Source organism: Trachinotus anak, unplaced genomic scaffold (assembly GCF_046630095.1).
Source record: "Trachinotus anak isolate AG129_WGS33_773 ecotype Australia unplaced genomic scaffold, CSIRO_AGI_Tana_v1 ptg000023l, whole genome shotgun sequence".
NCBI lineage: Eukaryota > Metazoa > Chordata > Actinopteri > Carangiformes > Carangidae > Trachinotus > Trachinotus anak.
In genome coordinates, this window is record NW_027273874.1 from 9,528,455 (window position 1) to 9,543,466 (window position 15,012).

General features: G+C 41.1%; 2 protein-coding genes across 4 annotated transcripts; one reads left to right on the forward strand and one right to left on the reverse strand.

The window, feature by feature from the left end:
* Positions 1-43: 43 nt before the first annotated feature.
* On the reverse strand, positions 44-5,014 carry LOC139607215 (transcription factor 7-like 2). Its single transcript, XM_071459934.1, has 8 exons — positions 3,923-5,014; positions 3,007-3,058; positions 2,823-2,926; positions 2,035-2,189; positions 1,366-1,486; positions 1,161-1,268; positions 1,013-1,062; positions 44-112 (listed from the first exon to the last, which is right to left on the reverse strand). Exons 1-8 carry the CDS (start codon positions 3,935-3,937, stop codon positions 109-111), a joined length of 609 nt encoding a protein of 202 aa, XP_071316035.1. The 5' UTR covers positions 3,938-5,014; the 3' UTR covers positions 44-108.
* A 277-nt stretch (positions 5,015-5,291) lies between these two features.
* LOC139607176 (uncharacterized) lies at positions 5,292-14,544 on the forward strand. Of its 3 annotated transcripts, XR_011684799.1 has the most exons (14): positions 5,292-5,663; positions 6,822-6,923; positions 7,034-7,181; positions 7,330-7,460; positions 7,597-7,838; positions 8,777-8,880; positions 9,537-9,652; positions 9,852-10,093; positions 10,465-10,517; positions 10,596-10,711; positions 11,347-11,582; positions 11,668-11,744; positions 11,822-13,673; positions 13,721-14,544. XR_011684799.1 is itself a non-coding variant. In XM_071459855.1 (13 exons), exons 1-13 carry the CDS (start codon positions 5,438-5,440, stop codon positions 12,846-12,848), a joined length of 2,820 nt encoding a protein of 939 aa, XP_071315956.1. In that variant the 5' UTR covers positions 5,292-5,437; the 3' UTR covers positions 12,849-14,544. The 3 variants fall into 3 exon arrangements, 2 of the variants coding, with proteins under 2 accessions (XP_071315956.1, XP_071315958.1); XM_071459855.1 differs by having other exon boundaries at positions 11,822-14,544; XM_071459857.1 differs by having other exon boundaries at positions 11,825-14,544.
* Positions 14,545-15,012: the final 468 nt, after the last annotated feature.

Below are 15,012 nucleotides of genomic sequence, written 5' to 3' on the forward strand. Positions count from 1 at the left end.
AACTGATACAGAGCGAGCACACTGCAGATTTCAGCAAGTTTTACTGTTTTATTATCCAGTCAGATAAGGATTACAAGGTCATGTGTGATTCCCGTAAGACAGCAGAGTTCAGCTGCAAGAAGAAGAAACATGATTTTAACCTCAGCTCAGTGGGATTAAAATCCCTCAGAGAATGTGAGAAACGCTTAAATACATGTGTGTGGTGCAATGTACAATATAGCAAATGTATTCAAATCAGGTGAGGAGTCCAAAGGTGACAAAAAACTGACAAACTCTGCAAGTGGAAAGACAAAAAATCAAGAACAGGATTCAGAGGTTAAGTTTTTATTTCCTTCCAGCAGGTTTTTTATAAATTGTAGTTTGTTGTTTTTATATAACTACCATTTTTTTTGTCATGATCATTGCCTTTAATTTATTAACATTGTCATATGTTTATTATTCCTTTTTTTATTGATTGTATTTATTTGTGTGCTGTTTTGTTTTATTTACATTTTTGTTATTGATTTACATTTAACGCATCAATTCAAAGTCTTAATTTGTCCATTACGACAACATCATAAACCAGTTAGCATTTATTCTTATGATAACTGATTTCACAATATCTTATTTATTTAATCTTGAACACTATTCACCAAATTAAACTTTTTTTTGACCTTTTTAAAACCACCTAGAATGTAAATTTATACATTTTTCACAATCATATCAGCTGAAGTATAAAATAATGGTGGAAAATGATGCACAAGTTTATTAAATACATTAATTTAATGATATTCATATCACGTTTTGTTCAGTAATTCTATAAACTATAACTCCTACTAATGTCAATTAATGTGGCCTGGAGCCAAATAAGTGCAGAAAATGAACAGATGGATTAAGCAATTAAAATGATTAATGGATACAAGTTTGTGCTGAAATCTTGACTTTGCCAGTTTGTCACAACAACCATGTGTAGAACAGAAATGAAATTAAAAGAAATGAAAAACGAATTCTTTTTTTTTCCTTTTAACCCAACCTGGGGCAGCTTCCTGAGGGCTGCTGGGTGCGCTTCCTCTTCCTTTTACCCTGGAAAGAAAATAAATGGTAGAAACTGAAACTGCCTCCCACACACACACACACACACACACTGTATGTATACATTTTAATTGACATACTGTACATACGTAGTTATCTTTGGCAGACCATCCAGGATAAAGCTGCATGTGGAGCAGCCTCTCCTTCTGGGCCAGGTCATAGTACTTGGACTGTTCAGAGTGCGACAGAGCGTGCCACTGAAAATCAAACAAAGTGAAAAAGTCACAGAGCAAGACAGGTGATAAGCACTGTGACATCACAACGACATCATCAGAGTTATTTTCTCCGTCTTACCCTGCGTCCCAGGATGCGGTTTATGGCGGCACTCTCTCTCTCTCGTCCCTCCTGCAGCACTTTGTGTCTCATCTCCTTCATGTAGAGCATGAAGGCGTTGAGAGGCTTCTTCACCACCTGTCTGCTGCCACAGCACACAGAGCAATGGTCTGCAGCATGTTTCACAGTGGTAGTACTCCAGAAAGAGGGCTAGTAGTTGTAATAGCAGTAGTAATACTTGCAATAGTTGTAGAAGCAGTAGGGGGGGTGGTAGTTGTAGTAGAAGAATAGTAGTTGCAGTAGAAGTAGGAGTAGTAGTAGTAACAGTTTAAGCAGTATTAACAGTAATAGCAATAGCAGTAGTAGCAGTTGTCGTAGAGTAGTTGTAGTAAAAGTAGCAGATATAGTTGTAATACTAGTAGTAACAGCAGAGGCAGTAGGAGCAACAGTAGTATTAGCAGCTGTAGAAGTACTAGAAGTTACAGCAGGAGCTGCAGGAGCTGTGCTGCTGCTACTGTCAATATTACCTGCAACAGTGGCAGTGGTGGAAGTATAAGTAGTAGCAGTAGTATTTTCGCAGTAGTCTTAGGAGTACTCCTTGTAGTACTAGTGACTGCAGCAGTACTTGTTTTAATTTTGAAACATATGAAATCCATCAGATTTTCCTGAAGCTTAAAAAAACAAACCCACCTGGTGACACTGTTGCCATGGTAACATGGGTGCGTCCTGGAGTGGGCGTCGGCCAGGTGGGCAGCAGATGCACTGATTGGCTGAGTGAGTGGGGAGCACGGTGGGAAATGTCTGTCACTGTAGAGGAGGAGGGGGATGAGAGGATGGGTGGACGACTGCAGAGAATTAGAGAGAGAAGAGAAAATCTGACGTAAAAACACTTTTTTCAATTTAAGCTTGATTTTGATGATATTTTAATGTTATTATATAAATCATGTCCACAAACATGGAAAACTTAAGTTTCAGTTTGATTAAATGGGTTTTAACATTGGTATGACTGGACAAAGCATCAGCAACATGAAGCATTTATTATGTTCTTTATGTTTATTTCCTTTTCATTCCAACCTGCTGAGGTGGTCCAGGGTCGAGACAGGTTTTTATAACAGATGTGAATGTATTCATTAAATCCAGAGGTCTGATGGGACCATGGAATAAGCTTCAGTAAGATGCTGTATTTCAGCTGTGGTCGTGTTTAGCTCAGCTGGTAATTCAGCCTTGGTTGTAACAGAAAGAGACAACAGCTTGTAGGTTTTTTCCTCTCAGCTGTTTTTTTCCTGACAGTGTTGGAAAGTTAACATTACACCACAGTATGGTCGACATATTAGACACTCACGAATACGAAGCCTGGGGGAAGTGAAGCCTTCTGACTTTCTGAGTTACATTTAACACTGATTGTGTTAGAAGGGGAACATATTGCCTTGAAGGGATAGTTTAGACACACACACACACACACACACACACACACTCACAGCAGCAGTAGTCTGAGTCTGTGTTGTATTGTTTTGGCCCCAGCTGGTGAGATTCAGGTACTGCGGCTGGGGAGGTGGACACCAGTTAAACACCTGAGGTTTACCTGGAATGTTATAAAAACATAAATAAATCTGTTTTCATCAGCTCAGGTTATATTTAGTTTTATTCACTTGTGATACTCACCATAGGCTGGTGCTGCAGGGTTTTGATTCAGGCCACTCATGAGTCCAATGTCCTGGAAGTAGATCAATAATTCAATACATTTTCACTCAATTCAATCAGTTAGAAAGAAACATGACATAACTTAATACTTAACTTAAAATATAATAAGGTGATGGCTGAATATATACAGACTGACACAATAATAAGACATAACATAACATAATCATATCAATTTCAAATATATATATTTGTAATATTTGTAATAATCATAAATACACATTATTTATACAGTACACTTTGTACACAAAATACTTTAAATACATGTTTAAAGAGAAGGGAAGTTTTAAAAAACAATAATAAAACAATTATCAGTCATAAACTAATAAATATAACAATAATTTGTAACTGTAGTTTAAACAGTAATAATACGTTAAATCAATTTTCATTATTCCCTATACAAATGATGACAATCATATATTTACTAATAATAATGCTGATGACTTTTTTAGGCTTTAAAACAATGTAAAAATCAGGTAGAGTGTATATAAATATACAAGAAATCCTAATTTGTGCATAAAAATTCATAAGAATGTGACTACAATAAAAATACTTTCTAATAATTCATATAAAAAATTTGAATAATACTATGTTGAAATTAATTTATGGATTACAGGGAGCTGTAGAAAAGTGACCACTAATAACAATAATAATGCAAATGATAACAAATATTTATCTGTATTGTATAATTACAAAGTGTCTTACCAAAGGACATGAGAAAGAGTAATAAAATTACACAATAAAGAGTGAAACTGATTAACTGAGCAATAAATTAAATAAGTTATAATACATTTAGATAGTTATTAAAAAATGTTATTACATAAAAAGATGTATTCTGAACAAAATAATAATAATAATAATAATAATAATAAATACTTACCCTTCTGCTGGACATCTACTCTGTCCTGAGAAAAGAAGGAAAAGAATGTAAGTCAGTAAAAACAAAATTTGAGTGATTTACTACTATTAACAAAAATGTAAAGTTAAAGATGAGAGAAGGCATCAGTCAGATCGTCCACTCTGCAGACTGGTGGGATGAAATCATGTTCATGATGTTTATAAAAATCCAACCCCCCCACAACAAGCCCCCAATACACACACACGTCAGTCATATTTTGCCTTGGGCTCTTCCACTGCTGTTGCTCATATTCTTGGTTCCTCTAACAGTGTCGTTCATTTTTTTGGTGATGTTTATACATCAACACTGATATTGTCACTTTATGGGAGCCCCTCCCCCCACCGAGAATGAAAATATTTTAATGCATTTGAAACATTCAGCAACAGCTTCTCTGTCCACACACAATGTGTCTGAAACTCTGGATAACTATTGCTGTAAATGATGTCCTTCTTTCCCCAGTGTTGATGTCCCTCTTTGCACCCAGACCTTTGACCTCTCCCGTTCTCCCTCCACCCTTTCCTTTTTTTCCTTCCCCTCAGGTTTGGTGTTTGAGTCAGGGGTGAATTTCCCTGTGGCTTTGCCAGCACAGCTGTCAGAAATGTTTTGCTGTGAATCCCCAGACTGAATCACAGTGAACAGAAATCAGCAGTGAAAACATTAAGCTGTGACTTTTAGCACATTCTCCTGTCTAATCGGGTTAGAACAAGACATCTCAGTGCTTTGTAGATCTGAAATATTTTATGTTATTATAAAATATCTGATATCTATTTTAATTACTGTGGAATGATGAACATGGTCAGAAGTTTTCACCAGTTCTGATAATATAGTTTGTATTTACATTTAAGAAGGATGGATGGAGTTGTATTGATTCAACTTAAAAAAAAATATTATCATTGTAAATGATTACCGAGGGCTGTTGGATCAGTTGTCAATGTATATTCACAGACAGTGTTGGGGAATAACTATTCACATGAAATGGGATTTGGGTTAGGGTCAGGGTTAATCAAAATGTTGTCACAGAAGGGTTGTTTTTTCTGCAAGAAGCTGAAATGTAGCTGTATATAATATAATATAATATAATATAATATAATATAATATAATATAATATAATATTGTTTTATAAAAAAAACTATAGAATAAAATTAAGAATGTGTCTACAATGACAGTTATTTACTAATAATAACGTGAAAAATACTTTTGCTTGAAATCTGTTAAGACTGTGAGTCAATATTTATATATATTATATTTATATCAACATTGCACAAGTGACAGAAGAGCTGAAAAATGAATCTTTCCTAAAATGACCACAAAAGGTCTGCGATTATATAAAAATCTCCGGCATCACCTCCGTCGACCTGCGTGGTTTTTCTTTTGATGTTTCTAGTCGGACAACATTTGTGCCCGGACCAGCAGCAGGGGGCGGGGAGCAGCGTCCACGCCAAACGTTCCCCGCCAGTTTCTGCCCGTTAACGCGGCGGTGAGCGACGCGGTGCCGACATGGAGCAGGAGGCTGGGGACGGTTTCAGCAACATGTCGAAATCTGCGATCCTGAGAGGAATCATCGCCGAGAAGCTCACCACGGCCGCGCAGGAGATCCTGGCGGTGGTGGAGAGAACCGTGGCCGGGTACGAGGAGGAGGCTGCGGGCTTCAGGCAGGAGCTCGACCGGCAGCGGAGGCAGCTGGAGGTGCTCCTGCAGCCGGAGATCAAGCTGGAGACAACAGGTCGGTGGAAGAGTCCAGTGGAAGTTAAACTCTAACAGTCCTCCCGCAGAGAAATGACGAACCCTGTTCACAGAACCGTTAGTTTGAGGTCGCTTTGTCCAACAGTGAATCCCACCGGCGTATGAGGACTCTGCGGGGACACCGCTCTTCTGACCCGCCAATTCGGCCTCAGTTTGAGCTCATTCTGTAACATGTGAAAAGTGAAAATAAGTTCGTAAAGGCACTTTCTAAACAGATCAATTCAGTGGTTAAATTGAACTTAATTGAAATATTTTTTGAGATATTATGCGACTTATAGGACATTTCAGTGTTAAATATTGCTACTTTTCTATCCACCACATTAATTAGATTTTATTACTTACTAGTAACTTTTCAGAATAAAGTTTCACATTTAACAGAACATGATGAGCTCATAAAATAAAACACATAGTTAAAGATGAAATAAGTGTCTTCAGCCTTTTAAACCTGTTGCACTTTACCAAAAAGTAAAACCACAAGTAGTGATGGTGAGATGAAGCTTCACCAGGAAAGAAGGTTCATATCTAATGCTTCATGTTAAAAGAGCGATTTCTATTGGTCACAATGTAAAAGAGGCAAATCTAAATGTTTATATATCACAAATTAGATATCAGCAGGCCATGAATGTTGTTACTGACGCTCCAGAGAGGAGATGTTTTTGGTTCTTAAAACCACAAATATATCTTCTGATGGAGATCAATACTTCAAATAAAACACAGAAGAAGAGTAAAATATGGAGCTTTAATACTTTGTGGTGTTGTGCTTAAGTAAAGGATCTGAATACTTGATTATATTTACTCTTCTTGGATAAATTTAACACATAACTAACTTATTTTCTCTGAATGACTCGTCTGCTGCAAGAAAAAAATGAAACATGTTTGAAAACACTCTGGAAAAATTAGGTTTTTATGGTTTATAATGTTTGAGACTTGGTGTACGGAGCTGGTCTAATTGGTACTAATACACCAAGCAGTGTTAAAGTATAATAGCTGCAGGGGAAACTAGACGAGTGGTATTTAAATTAAATACACCAGTGTCACTGAAATTATCTGTTATTCCAATAATAACTTTTAACAATGTTCAAGAAAAACAACATTTTGAAGCAGTTGTCTAAAATAAAAACCTCCTCCTCTCGTCCAGATGACCAGCAACTGTTTCCCATCTGTGAGCTGCTGCCAGAGGAGGCGTCTGGAGGAGGAGGTGAACTCCCTGAGGAGGAGCAGCAGCACAAGATTGAGCTGAGTACGTCTTTAAATCACAAAAGATAAAACCCACGTGTTAAGTTTAGTTTCATAGTCCAATAAAAAGATGATTCAAACGTGAGTTTTGACTGACAGTCCATTTGTGTTCAGGTGTGGAGTACGACGGGAGCGTGGGTCTGCTCTGCTACACCGGAGAACAGACACGTGAGGAGGAGGAGGAGTCTTCTGAGCGGTCAGCACTGACGCCCACACAGGGTCAGGATCACCTCCCAGAGCCGGGTTATGACGTCGCATCAAGGTTACAAGGCACATTTCTACAATTATCATTTACACATAATGGCCAAAAGTATGTGGACACCCCAGTCTGCATGATCCAGGGTAAAGACGGTCTGGTCTGGTCTGGATCAGTATGTTTTTAACATAGTTGCTGATTTTTATTTTTTCAGGTTATCGCCTCCCACAGTTCAGTCCGACAGGTGGAGCGCTGGCAGACCTCTAGTCAGTGAACCACGGAGCCACATGGATCTCAGAGTCTGCATCCTGGAGGACTCTCAGATTGAGGTTCTTTCGGCCAAAGGTACGTTTAAAGCGCCTCAGATGTTCCACAGTCCACCAACTTTACTGCAGCACAGAGACTTTTCCTTCTGTGGCCATGAAAATTAAATTGAATTGGTTTTAATGAGCCTCCAGTTGAATGTTCCTCTCTGTCCCAGTTTTTCAGAAGTACCCGGTGCAGGAGCTGCAGTGTCCTCGGGGACTACAGGAGGCTGACTTCCTGGACCTGCTGAGGTCCTCCTTCCCTCAGCTGGCCGCTGAGAAACCCTTTGATGTCTTCTCATCTGACAGAAGCCGGACGCTGAAGCCTCTGGGAGTAAAGACTCTGATACCAGAGGAGATCGACAGGACCATCAGGTCCATCGGGGCGGGGAACTCGGCCCTCTACATCCGACTAAAGGTACAGTGTCTGATTCAGGAGCTTGTGCTGCCTTGGAAAATTTTGATTTACTGCCCAAGTTTGTCTTCAGCGACACGTCTGAACTTTTGCCTCATTCTGACAAAGATTAGTGAACATTTGGATTTTTTTTTCTTGAGGATTCGCTTAAACAAATGGTTGTTTAAAGGTCCATATTCTACAATTTGCTGTGTTTTATTTTAAGTGTTGATGTCGATGAGAAGATAGATAGATATATCTGTAGATAGATTATAAGAACCAATTATATTACAAAAACCAAACACCCTCTCAGTGTAGTTTTACATCTGCTCTCTCAGGCTTCTCTCTGGAGCTCTAGCAACAACAGGTCAGTCAGCCAATCAGAAGAGAGGATCTGAGCTTCTCTTCTGATTGGCTGACTGTTTTCTGCGTGATCCAATAAAAATATAGCAGATTTCAGGTGAACACTCAGAGAAACTAAATTCTGCAAGGTTGGGTGGTGGGACCAGGTGGGTGGGGCTTGGGGGATGGCCTAGGGCGGTGACTGCTTTGTTGTGACATCACAAAGTTCCAGAAGTCCTGACGGCTGGTTTTAAGGCTCAGTTTCTGAATACAGGCTGTGTGCATTTCTCTGTGGACTGAGGCTTTGATACTTTCACAGTATTAATATGGAACCTGGACCTGCTTTATAATCACAAACACATGGACATCTGCCTTTAGACTGGATGGAGCTTTAAAGGTTTATTTTAGTCTGTAGTCGTCATGTTGGTTTATTCATATAGAAGATGTGGATCTTGTATAAAGTATGTGTCTGTTATGTGTTTTGTCTGAAAGTATTCTGGGTGGGAAGGAGATTGTTTTCAGTGTGTGTCCAACTCTCTTTCAGCGATAATATTTGCTGAAATATCTTAAACGACTGTAACCTGATTTATTTTTGTGACTGTTTTTGATGGAAATTTCAGGCACAAGAGGAGCCGGAGGCGACTGAGGAGCTTCATCCATCACAGAGAAAAGATGCTGCTGCTGATTCGTCGTCTTCTCTTGTTCCAACCAGGCAACACACAGGGTACCTCAACTACTGAGACCTCATACTGCATATGGTTATCAGTTCGATCCTCATCAACAACAACAGCTCAGATACTAGAAACAAGTTGGAGCAGATTTATGCTGCGTTCATGACACGTCAGAAATTACAAGCTCTGACTCATAAGAAATGGTTTGAACGTATGAACAGGTCAGTGCAGGGATTCAGGTCCCGATGGAGCTGACGTCATAACAGTTACAGTCCTGGCCGCCACTGTCGTGACTGGTGGGGACGGTAATATTACAAATGTCATTTACTGTTAAATGTACATTAATTTTCTTAATATATTAGTGAAGTCACAAGACTCCAAATAAAAGTTCATTCACCGTCGACATTTTCCATCTTGCTCGACCACAACAACTTGCTTACGTTCCCTGTAACGACAATGTCAGCCTCTGATACGAACCACAGCAGTGTCTCCTGAAACTGTGCCCCTACAGCAGCAGGCCTACCACACCTCGGTTTCTCGAGCGTGAAGATATTACTGTGGGCTTTCCAAGTTGATTGTGTGAAGTTCACCGTGGTCTTGAACGCAGCGATCAACAACACACCAGCAGTGAAACACAGCAAATATTCAAACTGTTGAGTGGAATCACAGTGTTGTTTCTTTATGACTGTGCTCTGTTGTTGTTACCCAGAATGCAGCCTTACAGGAGGAGGCGTCGCAGGCGTCGGGGCAGTGAATCACACAGCCACGTGGATCTCAGGATCCGCATCCTGGAGGACATCCAGGCTGATGTGCTCTCAATCAATGGTATGTTCAGTGGGTTCAGAGCTGCAAGAAGCTGAGGCCCAGTGAGGGCGAGCCAGGTAGCTGTACAGTGCAGTGAGCTGGTTCAGGTCAGAGCCCACCTCCTGTCGGGGTGGGTGAGTTTACGCATCATTAGCAATGCAGGACCCGTAACTACGTTTACCTGTAGTTAACGTCCCTGTAAATGTGGTCTCTGTTCCAGTGTTTCAGAAGTACCCGGAGCAGCAGCTGCAGTGTCCTCGGGAACTACAGGAGGCCGACTTCCTGGACCTGCTGTGGTCCACCTTCCCTCAGCTGGCGGCTGATAAACCCTTTGACTTATTTACTTCTGACAGAAGCAGGAAACTGCATCTTCTGAAGGTGAAGACTCTGACACCAGAGGAGATCTACAGGAGCATCAGGTCCAGTGGGGCGGGAAGGTCGGCCCTCTACATCCGACTGAAGGTACCGTGTCTGCAGAACTTTGTAAGATCTCTGAACCAAACATCAGCAGATTTAGGTCCCGTCATTTGTCTGCTAAATACTCAGATCACTTAGGCTCTAATGCTGCTCAGCTTCAGGCTGTCAATGTTAATTAGCTTCATTAATATTAATGTTCATTCATTCAGTAACTGTGGGATCACTGGCCTCTGGTCCAACAACAGCTGATCACAGCGCTGACCTCGACCTTTATTTATAACCTCAGTGACTCGAAGGAGCTACATGCAAGTTTTACTATTGCTACATAGCTAATGTTAGCATCAACAGATGTTTACTTACCAGTCTAGAGGAAAGCTCAGCATCTAAAGAGGAAGTCTCTGTTTTTTTTCCTGCAGCCTCCTGAGCAGCTCCAGTCGACCACACGTGACCAAACCAGTCCGAACACCAGGTACACAAACACAAAGATCACTGGTTATTGACGACAGCGGTGACATCAAACCTCATCTCTAATGTTGCTGTTTCCCAGTGTTCAGTCTGACAGGAGGAGGCCCAGCCGACCTCGGCTCAGTGAGCCACAGAACCACATCAAGCTCAGGGTGCGGCTCCTGGAGGACTCGCAGATCAACATGCTCTCAGCCAGAGGTAAAAGTAGTGACTGTGCATCCAGATGTAGGATTCATGAAGTCCCCCTGAAACAGGCTTTGTTAGAGGATGTAGTGACTGCCTGCAGGGCTGCCTGGTGAAATACAGTAGAGGCTGAGCTAACGGTTAACATGCTAGCAGAGGTCACAGTAGCCTTTTCTGTTCTCAGCGTTACATCATTTTAATCAATTTCTTTATAGAGGAGACAAAGAAAAACTTAAAATCCCAACGTTTGAGACGCTGGAGCAGAAAGTTTCATCAATGTGTGTCATCAGTTATCAAATCAACAGCTAATCAATGTTCTGATTGTTCTCATTTGTCAAAGATCATTAGTGGGGGAGGAAGCACCAGTCTGTAAAATTCATCAGAGTGAGACATCCTCTTTAGAGGATCAGTCTGAGTCACATCCTCCAGTTAAACTTTGATTGAAATCAGATCAATAATATTATATCAATAAGTGTCAGCTGATGTCCAGCCAGGATCAGACTTATAACCTGAAATCATTCATCGCCTCTGTAAGACCAGGATCAGGGACTGTGATGCTGAGACCACCACAGTCCTCACTGCACTGATTCTTATGGGGGTTTAACATTACGTTGACTCCTCTCGCTCCGACTGACCCGGTTTTCTTTCAGTGTTCAGGAAGTATCCGAAGCAGGAGCTGCAGTGTCCTTGTGGACTTCAGGAGGCCGACTTCCTGGACCTGCTGAGGTCCACCTTCCCTCAGCTGGCGACTGATAAACCCTTCGACGTCTTCACAGCTGACAAAAGCCGGACACTGCGGCCTCTGGTGGTAAAGACTCTGACGCCAGAGGAGATCTCCAGGAGCACGAAGTCCGTCAGGCACTCTGTCCTCTACATCCGACTGAAGGTATCTGATCTGGTTTTTGTTGATTTTTGAAGACGTCTTCTCCAAACCTCAATCAAAATATGACTTGAGTACAAAACTGTTCCAGGCGCCGGAGGAAGCTCAGAGCGGAGGGGAAAAGCTTCAGCTCCTGCAGAGGAAAACTCCAACCAGACAGAACAGGAGGTGAGTCAGAGTGAGTGATGAGACTGAGGAGGAGAGACTCATCACGTGTGTCCTAACTCTCCGGTCTATGTTCCCAGCAGCTCTGTTCAACAAGAAGGAAGCAGAGTCGACTTCCTGTTCAGCTGCTCAACAAAAAAACAGCAAAACATGGACGCTGAGGAGGCTGATGATGAAGATTGTGAGAGATCAGCGTCCCCTAGTCTCTGGTCTCTGCAGTCCCTGCTTTTGTCCGAGAGCGAAAGGGACGAAGAGGAGGTGAACGATGGAGACGACGACTGGAAACCAGAGAAAACTGACGAGAGTCTGAGGGTTAAAGAGCCCGAGAAGACGGCGGGGAGGAGACGAGCCGAACGCTCAGGCGTCCAGAGGAAGAGAAAACAGATCTGTCTGCCTCGGCAGGTGCTGACAGGCGGTGACAGCGATGCTCATCTTTCCTGTAAAGTGTGCGCGGCCCTGCGTGGGTCAACGGGCATGCTGATCAAACACTCCTGGAGTCACGTGGACGATCCAGAGCGGCTCTGTGGAGTGTGTGGGGAACGGTCCGAGTCTGCAGAGCAGCTGAGGAGTCACCTTCAGAGTCACCAGAAAACACACAGCTGCAACATCTGTGGAAAGTCTTTCCTGTCCACCAGCGGCCTCAACGGACACATCGCTCGACACAAGGGAGAGAAACCGTACAAATGTAAGATTTGCCCCAAAGCGTTCACCGAGAAGTCGACACTCAACAATCACATGTGGGTCCACACCGTGGATAAGCCGTACAGATGTGACATCTGCCAGATGTCGAGTGTGTCAAAGGTGAAGATGAGGATTCACAGGTTGAAGCACACGGGAGAGAAACCGTACAGCTGCAGCATGTGCACCAAACCTTTCTGCAGCCTCGGGACTTTATCCCAGCACATGTTGACTCACTCGGGTCACACAGGAGCCAGAGAGAAACCGTACGTCTGTCAAGTCTGCAGCAAAAGGTTTTACTCAAACCAGCGGTTACAGACTCACCTGAGGAGCCACAGCAGCCAGCGGCCGAACGGCTGCAGCAAATGCAAGAAACACTTCACATGCAAGGCGAAGCTGGTGACTCACATGAGGGTCCACACCTTATAAATAAAAGGAGGGGCCTTATAATGAAGTATGATATCAGTCAGAGTCACTGTGAGAAACCCAATGGGGGAAATTCATCCATCCACACTTCACATCACTGAGGCTGCAGCTGAGGATTCTTTATATCAGGGTTTCTGCAACAGGCACATTAACGTGGAGACGTTTCACTTCTTCATGGTCAAACTGCTCCACAGAACATACACGATAAGAACCTGCGGAGCCCGGTAATTAATCATTTCATTGGCTGCCTTGCAAAACGTCAAAAAACAGGAAAGAAATGCTCCCAACTTCACAGGATCCGAGTCGACGTCTTCAAAAGTCTTGGTTTGACTGAAGTTCAGATATAGTTCAAATCACAGTATTTGCTGCGAAGTTCACGGGAACAATCAATAAATTATCAAAACAGTTACAGGATATTTATCATTCTGTTGATTGACTGACTGGCTAATTAGCCAATAATTTCAAGGAAAAGGCAGCTTCAGGTTAAATTCTGTCTAAAAGAACGATGGATGCTGCTGTGTGGAAAACTACAGACACTGTTAAAATGTCAGGTTATTTCAAAGTATCTTGTTTCCTGTTTGCACAGACTTTGTTGGTAAATGTGTTGAAGCCGCACCGTGGTGCCTGATGCTACGCAAAGAATAAGATTAGACATGTTCTGTATTTTTCTTACTGTCAACAAATCCCCTAAAAAAAAAATTAAAAGCCCATTGGTTCTTGCTAAAGTAAAGTAAATAAGAAAATCTCACAAATATATAGTTTCAGCTTTAAACTCTGATTGGCTGACTGTTTTCTGGGTGATCCAATCAAAAATATAGCAGATTTTAGGTAAATACTCAGAGAAACCGAATCCTGCAAGGTATCCAACCTTGCAGGATTCGGTTTCCAGGTGGGTCCAGGTGGGTGACTGCTTTGTTATGACATCACAAAGTTCCAGAAGTCCTGACGGCTCGTTTTAAGGCTCTGAATGATTAAGTAGGTAGTTTGGTTTTTTTAGCAATAGATTCCTAAACTTACCGTTTGTGATATTTTGCCACTCGAGGATTCTCACCAGCTCCGAGTGATTAACAGTACCGGCTAATTAAAAAAGAGAAAGAAAGGTGATGAAGCTCTGAATGTTTCCGGTGCACGAGCTGCTGTGTGTTCTCATGTAGAATGAAGAAGAACATAAAAAATGGTCTTGTTTTCTGTTAACAACAGAGAAAAGTGAAATGCAGTGTTAACATGTCAAATTTTCACATGACAAACTTTTTTTTTTTTCCTACCAAAAAGTGAACGTGTAATTTTAACATTAGACAGATTGTTTTTAATGTTTTTATTGTTTTTATTGTTTTTCCTTTTATTGATGTTTCGTAAAGAGACTGAAAGAAGCAGCTGTTCCTGATGTGCTGGTTCAGTGTACGGCAGTGACGCAGGATCTCTCTGATGCAGCTGATTCATGTGACTCATGTTCCCAGTGCAGTGATTGTAAACTGACCAGGTTTAAATGTCAACGGTTACTTAATTCAGACTTATTTAAACTCACTTTGTGTCTGAAGTCTGGTTTAGCTGGTTTCAGCTGATGTTTTAAAACACTTTTTTTTTTGCTGAGCTGTGATTCCTCCTGTCGTGACTGGTTTGGTTTATTTGAACACGTGAACGTCTCAAACTGATGTTGAGTTGTCTTATTTTGTTGGTTGGATTAAATTTTTTTTTCCCACTTCGTTATTCTGTCGTTTAAACAACCACTGACTCAGATTTGTGTTATATTTTACACCATTTGTTGATGCTGTTATGAAGAGAAATCAACATTACGATTATTATTATTCAGTGGTGGAAAGTAACAAGTACAGTTTTGAGGTATCTGTACTTTTACTAGAGTATTTCCATTTTTTCCTACTTTATACTTCTACCCCACCACAATTCAGAGGGAAATATTTTACTTTTCTATGTAATACTATCTTAATATAATATGAATATAATTATCTACAATTATATGGTTTATTATCATTTTATTTAAAGTGTTATATTTTACATTTATATATAATTGTAGCTCAGATTCAGATTATTAGTACAAATAAATTTTGATGTGTTATTATAGGTTCAGACTTCATTGATCCCAAGTTAAATTTAGAAGCAACCCAACACTATATATCATAAGAAATTGGCTCCAGCTTTACCAGATGTA